Source organism: Phalacrocorax aristotelis, chromosome 11 (genome assembly GCF_949628215.1).
Source record: "Phalacrocorax aristotelis chromosome 11, bGulAri2.1, whole genome shotgun sequence".
NCBI classification, from domain to species: domain Eukaryota; kingdom Metazoa; phylum Chordata; class Aves; order Suliformes; family Phalacrocoracidae; genus Phalacrocorax; species Phalacrocorax aristotelis.
This window is the reverse complement of record NC_134286.1, coordinates 2,579,953-2,596,746: the sequence shown is the minus strand read 5'-3', so window position 1 is coordinate 2,596,746 and position 16,794 is coordinate 2,579,953. Positions and strand designations below refer to the sequence as shown.

The 16,794-nt window shown below is 51.1% G+C and overlaps 1 protein-coding gene across 1 annotated transcript; it reads left to right on the top strand.

Annotated features, from left to right (window-relative positions):
- Positions 1–2,104: 2,104 nt before the first annotated feature.
- On the top strand, positions 2,105–4,105 carry LOC142063095 (syntaxin-1B-like). The gene has a single exon (XM_075106482.1). It carries the CDS (start codon positions 2,295–2,297, stop codon positions 3,219–3,221), a length of 927 nt encoding a protein of 308 aa, XP_074962583.1. The 5' UTR covers positions 2,105–2,294; the 3' UTR covers positions 3,222–4,105.
- Positions 4,106–16,794: the final 12,689 nt, after the last annotated feature.

Genomic DNA, 16,794 nt, shown 5'->3' with positions numbered 1-16,794 from the left:
TCTAGGATGTTTCATTTTCCAGCTGTGGGATTGTCTTAATAAAAAAAAGATAAACTCTGACGTTGGTTTTGCATTGCTTACTAAATAGTTTAGAGGTTAAAAAGATCAAAAAACTTTAAAATTGAGTTTTCAGCATAAAAAGAAAATCACTTTTTGATACAACTGGATAATTTTATACTTACAAAAAAGGAAACTTATAAACTGGATATAGAAACTTTTACAAACCATGCCAGTCTCGAGCAGGACAGGACGGCGACCCTCGCCTCGGCCGAGGGCGGGGGCGCGCTGGGCGTCTGTCGCCCAAATCATCATCCGCCTGGCTCCAAAATACTGTCTTCCTGGGCAAAAGGAGAGCAGGAGCGGATGGTTTCATGGAAAACTGTGCGAAAAACGCTGTCCGGGGCGACAGGCCTGTGCAGAGCCTCCCCGAGCAGCGCCGGAGCGGGCGACGAGGAGGAGGTTGGTGGGTGAGGTCCCTGCGGCCAGCGCGGACACGGGCGGCTCCGGCGGCGAGATTCGGCTCGAGGAGGAGGTCGTGCCTGCTTTTCAGGGGTATTTAGTGCAATCCAAAGAGCTACTCCTTTTTCATCGCTGTTCTTGCCCTTTTGTTAAATAGAAGTGATAATATTGTTTAAACAGGGCTTTTCCTCCGCGAGCGGCGCCCGCAGCCGGGCACGGCCGGCACCGGCTGTGCCTGGGGCCGCCTCGGCGGCCGGGCGCTGCCCCGGGGGGCTCCGGGCTCGGGGGCTCGCCGTCACTGCGTGGCACCGTTCCGCAAGGCTGGCCCTGCGCCGTCCCACGTGGGAGCGGGGAGGGGCTGGGGGCTGGTGCGGGGCCTTTAAAGCCCTTGCGCCCCCTCGGCCCCGGGGGTTTCATCCTCAAAAATCGCTGTTGCAAGTACTCGAGCAAGGCGAGCCTGCCCGAGGTGGCCTGTCCCTGGCCCTTCAGCCCTCCCTCGCGCCCGTCGCGCCGCGTGCTGCTCTCACAACGCGGTATTTTGGCTTTTCCCCTCTTCTGGCTTATTTGACATTTCATTTTATTGCGCTGATTCAAACGGCCCGAATGGCAATTCCTTTCTGGTGTGGATGAGCTCATGCTGCAGGCTCCGCGAACAGAAGGGCTTTTTTTTTTTCCCTTGGCCTTGTTGGTTACAGAGAATAAAATTGAACTTGCGTTGCCCAGATGCTGAAGCCCCCTGCTAAGTCCAGCCACTGAAAGGCATTAGCAAGAAGAAATAAGAGCTGCTTTACCTTTGTCAAACCAACCTTCGCTGTCACCCCCGTAGATATTATATCGTAGATTTTATATACTTTATATCATCGTATGCTTAGGCCGTATATGATAATGCATGTTAGAAAATACATTATATAAATTATCCATGTAGTCGAGAACAATTCAGTTATTCTTCCAACGCACTCTTGGAAATACATTTTGTAGAAGTACTTTTTTAACAGTCGTTTTTGCAGATGTTTTAGAATTAAATTGTGATTTTTATACATTTTAGCAGCGTGTGGACTAAATACTACCTTGCCCTGATGTGCAGCACAGCTGTGTCATCCCAACACTCATTTCCAGCCTGGAAGACCCCGAAGCACCCTGCTCCATCCACCGCTTTGCCTGTGCAGGTGCTGTCGGTGGCTGCGGGGCTCCGCGTGGCTCCCAGCCCCGTGCCGACCTTCGCGGGAGCGGGGAAGCCAGGCTTTGCCTGCGTCGCATCTTTTCATTTCAAAATAGGCCCCGCAGCAGGACGGTTTGCCCTTCGGTTATTGTGGGGGCACCTCATCGAAGCTGCTTTTCAAGGCTCATTGAAAGGTCTGAAGAGATGTGCAGCGTGTGTCCTCGGAGCCGACCGCGGGCTGTTTTTGGGGTGCGGGACGGGGGTGCCACCGTGGGGCCCTGCGGCAGGAGGAGGGGCTGGGGGAGCGCCGGGCTGGTGCCCCCCCTCCTCTGCCTCCCGGGAGCCCGGACTTTTGGGCTTTCTTTGTTTCTCGGTGAATAAAAGCCCTTTGTCTTAAAACCCGGAGGATCGGACGTTGAGCCAGGAGCGCCTCTCCCATGACGCAGGCGTTGGCGGTGCTGGCAGCCATCCCACCCCGGGCTGCCTTCCTCCCGCTCTGTCTCCCGGCAAAACCCCTTTCCCCTCCCCGCCGGTGGCGCGATGGGGTCCGGCCCGGCAGCTGACGCAGGGCAGCCTGCCCGCCTCCATCAATATTTGCTCGGGTGCCTGGAGGGAAGGTTTTAACAGCTCCCACTGACGCAAGGAGCTCCGACCTCGCCCTCCCTTCCCGGGGCTGATGGGCTGCCCGTCCTGCCGACGGCGCCGGCGGCCACTGCGGAGCATGAGGGACCGGCTGGCGGAGCTGCGGCGGCGAGCCGCGGCCGAGGGCGACCCGCACGAGGATGCCCTGTGCTTCGACAACCCGGCCTTTGTTGGGGACGACGCCAGCTCTGTTGGCCGGGCGCTGCGGGAGGCGGCCGAGCTCTGGCGGGCGCTGGACCAGCTGGAGCAGCTCTCCGAGAGCATTGACAGGACGCAGCAGACGGTGCTGTGCTGCACCTCCGAGGAGAGCATCACCCGGGAGAAGCAGGGGCTCGGCGCCGCCAGAGCCGCCTTTGCCCGCGAGGCCGTGTCCCTGCAGTCCCAGCTGGGCGCCCTGCCGGCAGCACCGGAGCTGGGGTCGGGGCAAGCGGGTCCCCGCGTCCGCCAGACCCAGCTGTGGCTGCTGCTGCGGCGGTACCGTGCCATCCTCACCCGCCACTACGCCCGGGAGAGCCGCTACTGGCAGAGGCTGAAGGAGCAGATCGGGAGGCAGGCGGAGCTGGCGGGCATCGACCTGGGGGCCGAGGACTTGGACCGGCTGGCCGAGAGCCCCGAGGCGCCCCGCATCGTGGGCCGGGAGCTGGGGGAGCTCAAGGCCAAGCAGCACTTGGCCTTGGCCCAGGCGCGCCAGCAGCAGCTCCTCGACCTGGAAACGCAGATGGTGGAGCTGCACAGGCTCTTCCTGCAGCTGGAGGGGCTGCTGGCCGAGCAGCACGGGGCCATCGACAGCGTGGAGCAGTATGTCCTGCAAACCCTCGACTACGTCGCCCAGACCAGCAGCGAGGTGAAGAAAGCCTTCAAGTACCAGCGGCCCTCGCGGCTCTCGTCCCTGCTGACGGCGGCGCTCAGCCTCTGCGCCTGCTGCGCCTGCCTGCCCTGCCTCAGCGGGACCGTCCGATGAGCCCGCGCGGCACCGGGAGGGTTCTGCAGCAGCTCTCATGGCCTTCCCTCCTGTGGATCCGCAAGAAATGATGTCATGAGAGGCTTCTGCCGTCTTGTACTTCTTGCACCGCGCTGCAGGGACCTTGCACACCTTGTGCAACGGTGCAGGAACCACGCACGCCTTGCGCGGCAGCACGGAGACCATGCACATCTTGTACGATGGCGCGAGGACCACACACACACCTTGCACGATGGCACAGGGACCATGAACGCCTTGCGTGGCAACCTGGAGACCATGCACGCCTTGCACACCAGCACGGAGGCCACGCTTGTGCTGCAGGACTGGCACCCAGTGCCCAACAAGGAAAAGCACTTTTAATACTATGAAAATACTTAAAAACTTTAATTTTTCATTTTAAGGAGAGGAAAAAAAAGCCTGTTGAAGTTTTTGGCACATTTGTGGTTACACGCGAGGGGACTCGATGGCTCGGTGCCACCACAGAGCAGCATGAAGGCTCCTCCACCACCTCTGACTCTTTCTTCTCACCGCTTTCTCCAATTTCTACTCCCCCCTGACACCGGGAGGGGGTTCATACAATGGGTGCAGGTTTCTGGGAGACTGCAGGAGACGGGCCCTTCCTTAACCAGCACATTGCCAGGTCAGCCAATATCCCACGTGTGCTGGGAACTCGGTGTGGCCGTTTCCTCCGGTCCCCGCGACACCATCTGAACTTCCCAAAGCCCCTCAAATTAGGGACCGGGGCCTGGTTAAGTTTCTTGGGAACCCTTTGCGGAAGGTCCCTTTGTGTCCTGCCAGTTTCTGGAGTCGGGTCCCAGCTCTCTCCACCACCCTTAGGGTTATTTTTGTCTTCTGGCTGAGCCTTAATAAATCAATTTCTCCATAACCTCCTGAGTGTGGATGGGTGAGTTATTTCTTTGCAGCGGGTAGCCCAAAGCTAACAAAGAGCAGAAATGGAATGACTTGGTGTGTCTATTGGGTTAAATCCTTATGAATCTAGAAAACTTAGTTTTCATGCTGATGAGTGTGCTGCTTTTCCTGATACGGGTCTTTTCTGTTGAGCTGGAAGGCTCCCAGCATCAGGAACATCCATCCTTGCGTGAGCTTCACAGGGGAGTGACCTTCTCTTGGTCTATTTCCCTCCTGTTTGTCCCAGCAACCCCAGAGGAAGCTTCCTGAAGTGGAAATCAAATAGAGGCAGCGAGCAGAAGGAAGCTTCATTCACACTTGCCGTGTCACGGTGCGGTGCCGCGGTGGCTCCTGCCCGCCCCCAGCCTCCCCAGCGCAGGGCAGTGACCGCCTGCCCAGTCCCGTCTCGTGTGGCCAGACCACAGGAAACACCGTCTACATCTTATATTAAAATCCTGTTTGATGTGTGGTTGCAACAGCAGCCTCCTGGGGAAGCACTGAAGACTATTTACAGACTCCGGGGACATACAGAGAAGGGAAAAACCTCCGCGAGGTAGGGGAGGTGGCAAACCCAAATGCAGCGTAGCGTATATTTAACCACGCTTTATGCAACACCGGCGTGGCTCCGTGCGAACAACCTCTGCGTAGCGCGAGCGTCGGCCTCGGCAGAGACCTGCCTGAGCCCCGGCTTGGCTTACTGGGCAGCACCCAGTGCCAGCAGCCCTGCGGAACTGGTTGAGCTGCTCAGTAAATGATTATCCATATAACGTGCAGGAAAACCACTGTGTTGTCGTCGGTGCTTTCGGCCAGTGCATATTCACAGGGGGTTTCATGGACCACAACGTCCTCCGGAGCCTGGCGCGGAGGCGACGGTCCCCAGGCGCCGGCCCCTTGGCAGCTCTCTCTGCCGGCAGCGGCGGCCGGGGGCACGCTCTTTCTTGCATACGGGATTAACAAGAAAATAGCCCTGATACGTGTTACGTGGCCGGGTGAGAAGTTAAGGAAGTGGGACAAAAAGAGGAGAAACTTTGCACCTCGGAGCGGATCTTTCCACCGATGGCTTCAGCAGTTTATGGGACTTTATGAGTTTATTCATCAGGTTTTTCTTCTGATGTTTGGTTGCCTTTCACTAAATATTGGCCCCGGAAGGAGACTGATTACTCTATAGAAAAGTGATTAACAATATTGTAATGTGGGCATGAATGTTCGACAGGATGGGAAAGCTTCCTTTCTCCTCTGAGTAATGGTTGGGGCTTCATTTGGAGCACGTTGCTTTATGAATATTCCCAGGGACGATGGAGCCAAGGTGAAGGACCTGCTTTAATGATTTGAAGAATATACATGAGGAGGCTGTTTTAATTATTTCCCAGATGAGCATCATAAATTTAGGAAGTTCACATTTAAGGGGAAAATTAAGAGAAAGCTAAACATGGTAGGGTAAAATCAGGCTGCCCAAACCCCTTAGCTCTGTTCTGTAACGACATGCTAAGACTGCAGTCATGCCTAAGGTATTTTAATGTTTCTTGCTGCAGATCAGATTATACTTTTTTTGCCTTTCTTTCCACCTAGAGCCATTAGGGAAGGAGACCCTAATCATGGTATTCTGAAAACTGCGCCTTTATCTTGTCCTGTTTTGCGAAAAGAAAACGAGCCCTGCCCCAGCCTTCCTCGGTCGCTGCGAGGCCCGCTGTGGGCTCTGGGGTGGGTCGCTGCTGGTGGGACGCCGGACCTGATGGGGAGAGACCCGGCGATCACAAAGTTGATTATTAACCCGAATGCAAATGGATGCTCAGAATAAGATTCATTAAAAGAGGAATGTTTTAGTAAAATGCCTTAGAAGGAGCCGGCTTAAAAATACGAAGGGTTTGTAGGTGTGCCAGCAGCATGCACTGGTTTTCACTTGCACGGTCTTCCAGCTGAAGAAATGCCACTCTTTAGAAGAGAATAAAAACTCTTCCTGGCGTTTAGGCAAGCAAATAGTTCCGGCACAATTTAATCACCCTATAGGACTTTTGTTTTTAGGCAGGTTACTGCAGCTTGAGAGTCCATCGTTCCTGCTCAGAGACCCCGGGAGGACTCGGGCTCGCCAGTTCAAACACTGAATTTTCATCCCGTCAACACTGTTGATTTTTCATGTCACAACAAACACCTCTTGAACAGAGTGGTTTCTTGTGAATGCAACTTCAAAAGCCTCCTGAACATTGAAGTTCCCTGAGATCTGTTCAATTTGCAGCATCTGTTTGGCCAAACCTCGAGACGTGCACATTTATTGGCAAAAGTGGAAGGGAGAGTTGCATCAGCGTTCAGGACTGTGATTCCACTTTGCTGTACTCCAGCTGCCCTTGAATAACACACCCTGGCACGGGGGCAAGGAGAAATTCTTAATTTGAAATATTTATATATTTTAATTCAAGACGAGAGAGTTAATGAATTATATTTTCATTTTCCTCAAACTATTGCCATTGAAAACCATCACTCAATATTTCCATTTCCAGAATTTTTCCCAAAAGTGGGGTTCTTTTTTTCGTCAAAAAGACTTTGTGTACCAAATCACGCTTGGTATTTTTATTCTGAGTGTACTTAACATCAAATCAGAAAGTCATTCTTCTGTGTGGGCTACCAAGTTATTGCGATGCTTCAAAACACTTTTTACATTCCATTCACCAATACAGAAATGTGGCAGCGGTTGAAATTGACTTGATTTGTTTTTTCCCCAGTTTTTCCTGTATTTTCCAGCGAATCAACAACTCTATGAATAGAGCTCATCAAGTATCTGCTGCTGCTGCCTGGCTTCGGAAAATGCGGAGCTCTGGCTCCCACGCCTTTCCGCAGGAGCAGGGATCACTGCCAAGCCGTGCAGGGGAGCCACTTCTTGTCTTTCTAGTAAGAGATTGGAAACTCCCTCCTTGGTTTTTATTGGCAAATTGGGCTCATTTCAGTGTCGTTTGGGTGCTTATTGGAACTGCATGTCTTTGGCGTCCCAGCAGCCTGACCCGCCTGGGCAGCACGGAGCAGGTCACATCTCAATGTTAGAGCCCTTTTAAGGGCGTTTCTCCAGCAGGCGTGAAATAAATTGTGTTTTCCAATGTTAGCATATTGCTATTGGATTTCCCTGGCGGGGATGAAGTTTGATCTCCGTGCCTCTTCCTGCAGTTAACTGAGGCAAAATCTATCAGGAATAATTTAGGACAAAGCAGTTCATGTTTTATTACAGGGGTCCCTATCTTAGAAAACCCGCTCCTTTGGTTCGTTGACCTGCAGCTTTCAAATGTGAAGTAGCTATGAAGTTTTCTCCAACACTGCCTTCTAGTGGGTCTGCAGGGATGTGTTGCTGCAGCTTACGGGTGTAGAGGGGAGCGCTGCGTGTGTCAGCATTTCTGACCCAAATCTGGGGCAATAAGCCAGGCCTCGCACAAAATTGCTTTGATGGACCGGCACCGAGCAGTGTTCTTCCAGAGAAGAGCAAATTTGAAAAGACTTAAGGAAAGGGAGGTAGCAAATTCCCGCCGAGGCAGTGTCGGGCCGAGGGTTACGTCCCTGGTGGGGAACAGGGAAAGGAAAGAACACAACAATCAGTAGCGCTCACTGGTGTATTCTAGGCGTGGGGGTTTGGGCAAAAGGTGAAGATTAAATGGGGGTTGTGGGGCAAGTGGAGGGAGGATTCGGCAAAGCTTGGACCCGGGGGTGCCACTTGTTGTTTATTCTCTCTCCAGTTTGGGGGTGAAAGCCCCTTCTGAGTCCTGAAGGATGGCAGCACCGTGTCCCCGGGACCCCGAGCGTCCCACGGGTGCACAGAGCTAACGGCGGCAGTAGTGACGGGGGTGCGCGTGGGTGACTGACAGCAACCCTCTGCCTCTTCCCGGTGAGACCAAAACAACTGTATTTTTTTGTGATGGTCTTTGTATTCAGCACCTTTTCAGCTTTGTTGGTTTTTTTTTTTTTAATTAACAATGAACCTCTTCCCATTCGCTCAGTAAAATTGCACCAGTGGAGCCCAAGCTTTGCATGCGAAAGATGCACAATGAGCTGTTGTGAGAGGAGTCGTGGAATAATCATCTTGTGAGCACTGAATTCAGCTGCCAGGTGAGGAAAAAGCTGGGCTCGTGGAGAGCAGAGTCCTCATGGGTCCTTCCTGTGCAATTAAGGGCTGAAACCGGGCGAGTGTTGCCCTGCTCTGTAAGCCCAGGCTGTGGGAGATGGTCCCCGTGTGGGGCTGGGGGAGCCGAGGGCTGAGCCTACCTCCACGCAGGTCCGGGAGGTTTCCTGAGGTCCCTGCCCACCCTGTGCTCCCAAACGTGCCCACCTCCGTGTCTCGGATGCGGTTGTTCCCAAGGGGGAACGCTTGGTGCTTCCTGAGCTCCCCGATAAATCCATTTATTTCCTATCATGAAATCAGAACAGGGCGTTTCCCTTTATTCTTCTTTTCTTCCACGTTGAACATTTCCTTTTATTTCGTGTGTCGATCTTGGCATCCAAGCACATTTTTTACCATTTTCTTGAGCGAGGCTGTGTCAAGAACATACATTTTTATAATTCTTAGGGAAAAAGATATCTCCACAACTCCAGTGACATAAATGATGAACTGACGGCTTTCAAAGTGATCACTAGCGAACACACAATTTTAGCTTGATTTCCTACACTGTCTTGAAATGGTTGTGTTCTTCATTAATTTTAAGCAGTAAAAGCAAGTCTTGAATTTACAGCAAGACTTATTTTAGGTTTAAGGTAAACTCTTAAAATCTCATATTAACAGTGAATAGGCTGACTAGATTTTTTTCTTTTGGCACGGAGGGCAGTAACTTCTGTTCAAGTTGCTCAACCCATCTTCTCATAGGAATGCGTGCATTTAAAATTCTGTATTTTGTGGTTCTCCACCTAAAAGGGTGTTGCCTGTGTTAACAAGGTTGCTCCCACAGGCAATAATGCAAGGCATAAATATGCGTGTTAACAGCCTGTTCCAATCCTTCGGCTTCTTTGCAAAATGAGGGGAGTAAATCAAATCTGGGATTTCGAGGGGGCAGCGCAGTAGTGGGGACGCGCAGAAGCCAGGCAGGACCAGATGCTTGCACCAGGGCGGCCCTGAGCTGCCCTGCTCAGCCGAGGCTGGATCAAACCGTCGCACAAACAGCATGATGGGCAGCTCAGGCTGGAAACGCCTGTTTACCAGAGCTTGAAGCCTTGTTTGCACAAATCTTTTTGTGCAAATCTTCAGCGGGGCTGATTTACGGTCTCTGCTTGGCCGGAAGGGCAAAGTACTTATGACGGGAGAGAGAGAAAAGGGATTTGTGACAATTTATTAGACTCACAGCTGCCCCATCACGCCGCTTCTGAATGGAAGGACGATGCGCATTGCGCTCTGCCAGGATCTCACATTAGCATCCGACGATGAGACGAGTAGATAATAGCTTCTCTGGGGATGATTTCGTTCTTAACTGCTATTTCTAAAGCTTCAGGACAGATCCAGAGGACAGTTTGATATTGTTGCCAGCAGTCGGCATTACGGAAACCCGTGGAGCCTTGGGGCTGAGTCACGCACGGGGACGTGACGGTGGCCGTGGTGTGACGTGCGATGGCGATGGCCTTTCTTTGAGACAGGGCACAGAGCTGCCTTTGCTGCCCAGGCCGTGCACAATATTCACCAAGGCTTTAAATGGCCCCTAAATTAAAGTTTTAGTGCAGTCTTAACTTCACGGGTAGTTTTTCATTTGGCTTTTCACGACAAAGCAACCCCTCCAGGCTTTGTAATTTGGGTCAATGTCTGGTTCTCTGAAAATGGGTTTTGGTTTAGTAGTTTTGTCAATCCATATGTAGTCTGGGGAGCCAACCACTACAGGATTTCTATTAATAATGGAAGTCTTAAATAAAGCATTTCACTCACTCCAAATAACTAATATTTTGGGTTGGATGAACAGTGAGAGGAAAAAAATTGACCTTGAAAATTGACTAAATTTTCATGTAGAAAATCGTGTTCCCGTTCCCTGACATTCAATTGCACAAGCTCTTGGGCAGGTAACCGGGAGCCCCTGTGTCCTGTCCCAGCGTGCGGCAGCTTCGTGCTGGAGCAAAGTAACAACGGCAAGCATCAGCTCTTCGGCGCAGCTGTCGCCGGCGGGGCTGCGCCCCTGGTCCCCCCGGAATGGCCTCGGCCCATGGCGTTTGTTGCCTGGGTGGGGGTCCCAGCTCGAGGAGCTGCGGGTCTGCTCCCTCCCGCGGGACCACGCACCCGCTGCCTTCCAGCCTGCTGGAAATGATCCTGTCTGCGGTATGTCCCCATCTCTGCCTGGGCTCTTTGCCTGCTCTGAAGAGACTTCAGCTTCAGTGCTTCGCTCCCGGCTTATGTCTCCTCGAAACCTTCCTTGGATTTGCTCATACTGCAGGTACACAGCCTGCCTTTCGTCTCCGATGGGTGTAAGTGAAGTGCAGGCAAAGCAGCGTAAATGCCTCGGTTCTTGGCTGAACCCCCGGTGATGCGCCATTGTAACTTGTTGCAAAACATTGTTGGAAGGAATTCCTGGTTATTCACGCCAGGACGCGTGCCGGAGCAGCGCGAGGAGAAGCATCGAACACGCGATGTTTGCCGGGGCAGCTGCACTGAATCGGCTGCTTTTGGGGATTAATTAAGGGATCAGCTGCTTTCCAGCTCAGCTTTTTAATGAAGTATACAGAAGCTGCATAAATGGCTCGCGGCTCATCCTTAAAGACTTCCATCCATTTAATATGTTGTATTTTTCTATACTGTTTCATAATGCAGAATAAGCTATTTCTATAGCTTATGGGAAAACAGGTTCGCGGGAGCACGGGCATGGGAAATAAGGTTGGCAGGAGCTGAAAGAGAACATCAAGTGCCAAGGCGGTTTTCACAGTAACAGATCACCAGCAGCTTTTGCTTAAGGGGAGGGGGCTAACAAGGTACGGCAGACACAGGGCGGGCAAAGCCCGGAATGAGGCGGCCCCACCGAGCGCCTATGTTGAAATCCAATCACCAGAGCAACTCCCGACGTCGGCACTTTATTAGTGAGCGTAAACAGGGAAGCGGCTGGAGCCGACAGGTACAGATGATGCACATCACAGACAACCATTCCCCATCTCAGGCAGAGGCTGGATATCCTGGTGCCTTGAAATGGAGCCAAGCGAGGGCACGAGGGACTCCAGCCATGGGGCAGGAGGACAGTACCAGCCAGCGGGGTGGGAGGAAACCACCCGCTACCGGGCTGCTCGGAAACTCGCCGTCTTTCTTCTATCATTGTTACTTTATTTAGCTACACTGCTTTAAATAGGCGCATTTCCTAAGAAATACAGTTGACACAGGAATAAATAAAGTTTTCCACTAATATTTCCAGATCGTAATGTAACGTGAAATAATGCAGCTCTGTTGACTTCCTCGCGACATGCGCTGCTTCGAAACGGTGACAAATGGTAGTTAACAAAAAAAATTTTCCCCTAAAAACGTTGATTATAAATCCCTTCTTAGCTGTGGTACAAATATACAGTATTTGCCTTGCCTGTGTGGGAAACACGAGTATCTCAGGCCATGGTGAGGCAGCAGGGGACGGTGGTACCATAGCGGCAGGTATCGGGGGCAAGTGGCTCACCGTCCCTGGCCGCGGGGAAGAGCCTTGCTCCCTAATTCCAATTTACCCCCCATTTCAATGTTTTATTCTTGCTACCAACGTCTATTTACAGCTGTATAATGTATCTATTAAAAAAAATATGTCTGGAGCAATTGCAAGCTTTTTTCATACCTTGGCGTGGGCATCCTTTTGGGTGCGTTGCCTTTCTGGCAGGGGCTGGCCCCGAACAGGCACCGCGTGGGCGCTCCCAGGCTCGCCGCGTGCGGCGCTGTGAGGGGGTATCGGCATCGGCCTCACTTCTCAGAGTGGTTTGCAGCCTGAGCCGCAGGTAGTCACATGGCACAGAATAATTACCAGCTACTTAACCTTGATATTAAAAACCCCATTGAAGTGGCAAGGGCGCCTATTTTATACATTTTCAAAAGTGAGAATGGTTAAAACCCGCTGTAACAAAATGAATTTGATGGACAATTGTAGGGACGTTCATTTATCCCTGTCACATTTAAATGTGAGCAGGATGTGACAGGGTTTTTTATTAGGGGAGTCTTTTACTTTTGCTTTTACAGATGTGTACATTAGCATTCGTTGTCAAAACACATCTGTTAGGAGAGCTCACTGCATCTTGAAATATCAGGCTTTTTTCTCTGTCTTCCTACATCTTTGTTGTCATTTTAATTATTATTTCAGAAGGGAAAAACCTGTAAATTTGCTTGCAGTTTAAAGGCAGCCACAGGCTGGAGGTGGTTTGGTGCCCTGCTAGAGAAGGAAGGGGTCGCTTATGGGTGTTCGTATGAATTTCTGGGACTCTGTCACCCCTTTTACAGAGCAAATGTGCAGCAAGGGACGCACGTGGCTTTTGCTTCTCCTTCCGGTGTTGCCCAAGTCCTCTTGCTGTGGCAGAAAGCTGTGATGTGGGAGCACTGCCTCCAGCGAGACCTGCTCCTCAGCCCGCCTGTCCTTCGGCCAGCTGCCAGCATGGTCGCAATCAGAGCAAGCTGTCCCCTGCTACCAGCAGGAATTGATTCATCCTGACTCATACCTGCCTGTCCTCTTTGCGGGGAGGAACACAACAGCGGCCGGTGACGGGGGCAGCGTGTCCTCCCTGGAGTGGGTGCAGCCCCTGCCTCCTTCACTGAGCGCAACGGACCGTACTCGTCCCGCGCCGACGCCAGCGGGCGGCTAGGGCGCAGCTCAGCAGGCGCATTTTCACACGGTCTGCAGATGTGCCCGCCAGCTGTGCGCACATCCCGCTGGCACACAAGCTTGTGCCCTGAGCGCAGCGCTGCGGCGGCAGCTGACATAGCTGCCCTTTAGCACGTATCCCAAAACGCAGAAGAAATTCACTTGTTCTTACTGACCCTCTCTAGAGTTTGGCCAGGAGCAGCGAGCGTCCTTGCATCACCCCCCGACCAGCCCAGCCCTTCCCCATGCAAGGAGAGGCGCCGATGCAACGTGGGGTCTCCCCAGGGGTGCCTGTCTCTGCTCGGTGCCCCTCCTCCCCACGGTGAGCTCTGGGTCCCTGACCTGTCACCATGGTGCGTGGCCTGGCCACAAGACCAGAAGCCGTTAATCCAGGATTTCTTATTTTGACAGTTTTTCTCCTTGCAGCGTACGGACATGTGTCCCGATGCAAGTTCTGCCGGACTGAGCGGGCTCCAGCGCAGGCGCATCTGGGACCGTTTGCCGTTGTGGCTTCTTGGCTTGCTCTGGCGGCTGCTCCACACAGTGTGTCTGTGAGCACGGGCTGGAAAATTTTGAAGACCTTTCTTCCAGGTCTTCTCTGTTGAAAAGTCCAGGGCCATTTCTATGTCCTCTTTTTGACTTAAAATACACAAAATTTTTTCCCTTCAAAAAAAGCTAATGGGTCAAGCTGAACTTTATTTTAACAAATACACTTTAGAGTGAATTCTACCTCCCATTTGTAATGAAAAACAAGGCTATTTAACAGCTCAAGTGTGCTGTCTGGATCGGAGGAGAGGTGCCCTGCAGAGTTAGCATTGTATGGGAAAACGGCTTGTCCTCTCTGTCCTCCAGGAAAGTCCCAGTATTTTTTATTTTTCACAAAATCAGGACAACTGGGTGCCATAATTTCCCTTATAGCCCTCAACAGCCAATCCTCTTTCCAAAATATTAGGACAGCGATAAACCTGAGACCCATAGAAAGCCTTGGAGGCACTGGCTGAAGGCCAGCGAACTTCTGTTGGTGGCTTTCAGATGAAATTGTGGGCAGAAAGCAACCAAACAGGGGCAGTCAATATTGTAAAGCCTGATTATTAAAGCACATCATTCCCTGGGCCACAAAGAGCACTTTTAACTTATATTTGGTATTCAACGGGCAGCTGAGAGCTTATGAGATGTGAATCAAACATGGAGTTGGAAAACTGGAAGGGTGGTTTCCAAAGGCAATCCTTTTTCTCCGCTCATGCCCTTGGATGACATGGTGTAGAGCTCAGCAAGGCCAGGTCCTTAGACCTTCACTGCCTTTCTACCTTCAAGCTATCTTCCTCAGAAGGTGGATATTGCTGCATATAAGTCTGATGTGCAAATGGGAAGAGAAATAATCGTGTCAGTGCCTCTCTGAGGGACGCAGGTGGCAAGGGCAGCAAGGTGGAAGGCTTTCCGTGGCTTTCCACCCTAGGATGTGCAGTAAAAAGACTATTTCGCTCGTGATTTTACACTCAGCTCAACTCTGAAAGGGCTACTTTTTAAATCATTTGCCCAATTTTTTATAAGGAGCCTGCCAGGCTTCAGAATAACCGAAGTGGAGAATATTAAGAATAGAGGAGCAGGGAAGATAAAGAATCTTGATAGCACCGTACACATGCTGCTTGTTCTGTGCTGGAACGGGGACATTCAAGCACTTTTTCCAAAAGAAGCAATTAGCACTCTTTAAATAGCTATGTTATGCAGTCAAAAAAATTGCTGTGTTTACTGCAGTTGGGAATGTATTAGGTTTATTCACTACAACAAAATGGATTTCCTTTAAGACAGGGAACAGATAAAAGACTCGAAAACCAAACTTCTGTTGAAAGTTAGTGAATATATAAATCTGAGCGAGGAAGGAACCTAGACTGGTAAAGATGGACAGCAGATATGAGTAAGTTTGCTCCAGAAGTTTCCATAGTTTTGTAAAGTTTTCAGAGTTCTTCCCCCAGCATCCTGAGAGCTGAAATGTTTCCAGAAGCACGATTTCCATATGCTGCACACCCATCTGCATTTCACAGGTAGGGCACATACAGCTGTGCTTCCTGCTATAGCTACACGTAGTCAGTGGGTATAACACAGCATCTGGGACTCCTAGAAAGCATGAAAAAGTTCCCCTGGGAGGTTAAGGTCAAGGAGAAGATGTGGGTGGTTAAGGCAAAATGCAGATGTTAAGTACGGCCTGAGTGACATATGGTTGAAGTTAATCAGAGCAGAAGTGAAAATCGAGCGCAGCGCTTCACCTCTCCATCGCTGAGGCTCTCGCCTTGGGAGGGCCAAAGCTACAAAGCCCTGCACTTGCTCTTGTAGTCGAACAAGCCTGATGAACAGACACAGGGGTGCTGATCTCCCAGCAGCTTCTTCTTCAAAGCATGTTGGGTCAGCCAGAGCAGGGAGGGCCCCTGAGCACCTCTGCTACTCTTGCATCAGGCTCTGGGGGGCTGCATGGTCCTCTGGACTCAGCCTTCACCCACCCCTGGCAGCTGGGTTTCCTCAGGCCTCCCACCTACACCATAACCCCCAACACCATGAACACCCCCTGTACATGCTCCTTGCCTGCCCTCTCTTCTCCTCGCTGTGTTCCCTGCTTGTATCCTGCTTTATCTTTGCTCACAATCATTTTTTTCCCAGTAATTTCTCTCTCCTCCTTACAATTTCTTCTAAAGTAGGGTTGTTTCCATTGAAAACTCTGTAGCAGAGCCAAATGAAGATGCAAAAGCACCGAAGTACCTTATACCATGCCTCTCTCTGATCTGTTTGCTGTATCCACATGCTTTTTGACTTTTTCCACTCTTCCTCTGTCTGTTTTTGAAGGCAAGGAGCAGTTTCAGTTGGTTTTTCTCCTGTAAATGTCCTCAGGCAGAAACTTTTTCTGCATGTCTGGAAAGTGCCCATCTCGTCAGGCCCCCAGTTTTGCATGGGCCACTGGAATATCCTTACAACACGGATGATAATAGGCAACACCATCATCTGGTGTTTGTAAGTAAATTAACCTTGGCTTTCTAAAGCCTAAAGGCTAAAGCTCCAACCTGCAACTAGAGTTAAGCGGCAAGGGCACTTCAGCACAGCACATCTGCGATGCCGGTGGGATTTGGTTAGGTGACACCCATCGGCAGCGTATAAAGGCCATGGTACTTACAACCCCACACTTAGCAATGGTTTTGATTCAACCTTAATAACAGCAGCAGCAGGAAATCAAACCCGTAGCAATGCTGATGGGAAGGGACCTGTGGGGCTCATCCAGTCCAGCATCCCGACGGGTGCGCGGCTGTTGCCGGCCCAGGTCAGCTGGGGCTTTGCTCAGCCAAGTCTTGACAACCTTCAGGGATGGAGCCTTCACAGTCTCAGGGCAGCCACCCCTCTGGGGGTCTGAGAGACAAGTTTCTGCTAAACGTTTGGCAGATACTCGGAAGATTCAAGCGCAGGTTGGCTGCAGCCCGGGACTTGAGACTTCTCCTCTATTTTTGTTCCATTTTCTTGTATTTTGACCATGCCTAGTTAAAGTTTAAAAAATGTAAATAGCGAATAGAACAGATGCACAGGAGAGAAATACAGTATTTTTTCCTTTTGTCTCAGAGTTGTTGAGGAAGCATTGGGGGAAGATTTTGAAATAGGCGCACCATATATACACCGCCGTACAAGAAAGCATGCCCGCTCTCTTGTGCTATCACATAATAGAGTTAAAAAGAAACAAGTCTTATTTCCATACTGAGTCATTGCTTGCACTTTGTTTAGCGACCGTTGAATCGAATTTCGTTTCAGCTGGTTGTGAAGCAGGGACAGGTGCCGAACATCGTCTTTTTGTTTTCGTGGCAGATGCAAGCAGAGGAGAGAGCAATGTGTTTCTCATCCATAAAGCAGCAACAGAATAATGTTAAATTAAGACTAAA

Bases quoted from the DNA above. Each gene is read 5' to 3' on its own strand.
- LOC142063095 (XM_075106482.1), top strand. From the start codon at position 2,295: ATGGGCTGCCCGTCCTGCCGACGGCGCCGGCGGCCACTGCGGAGCATG.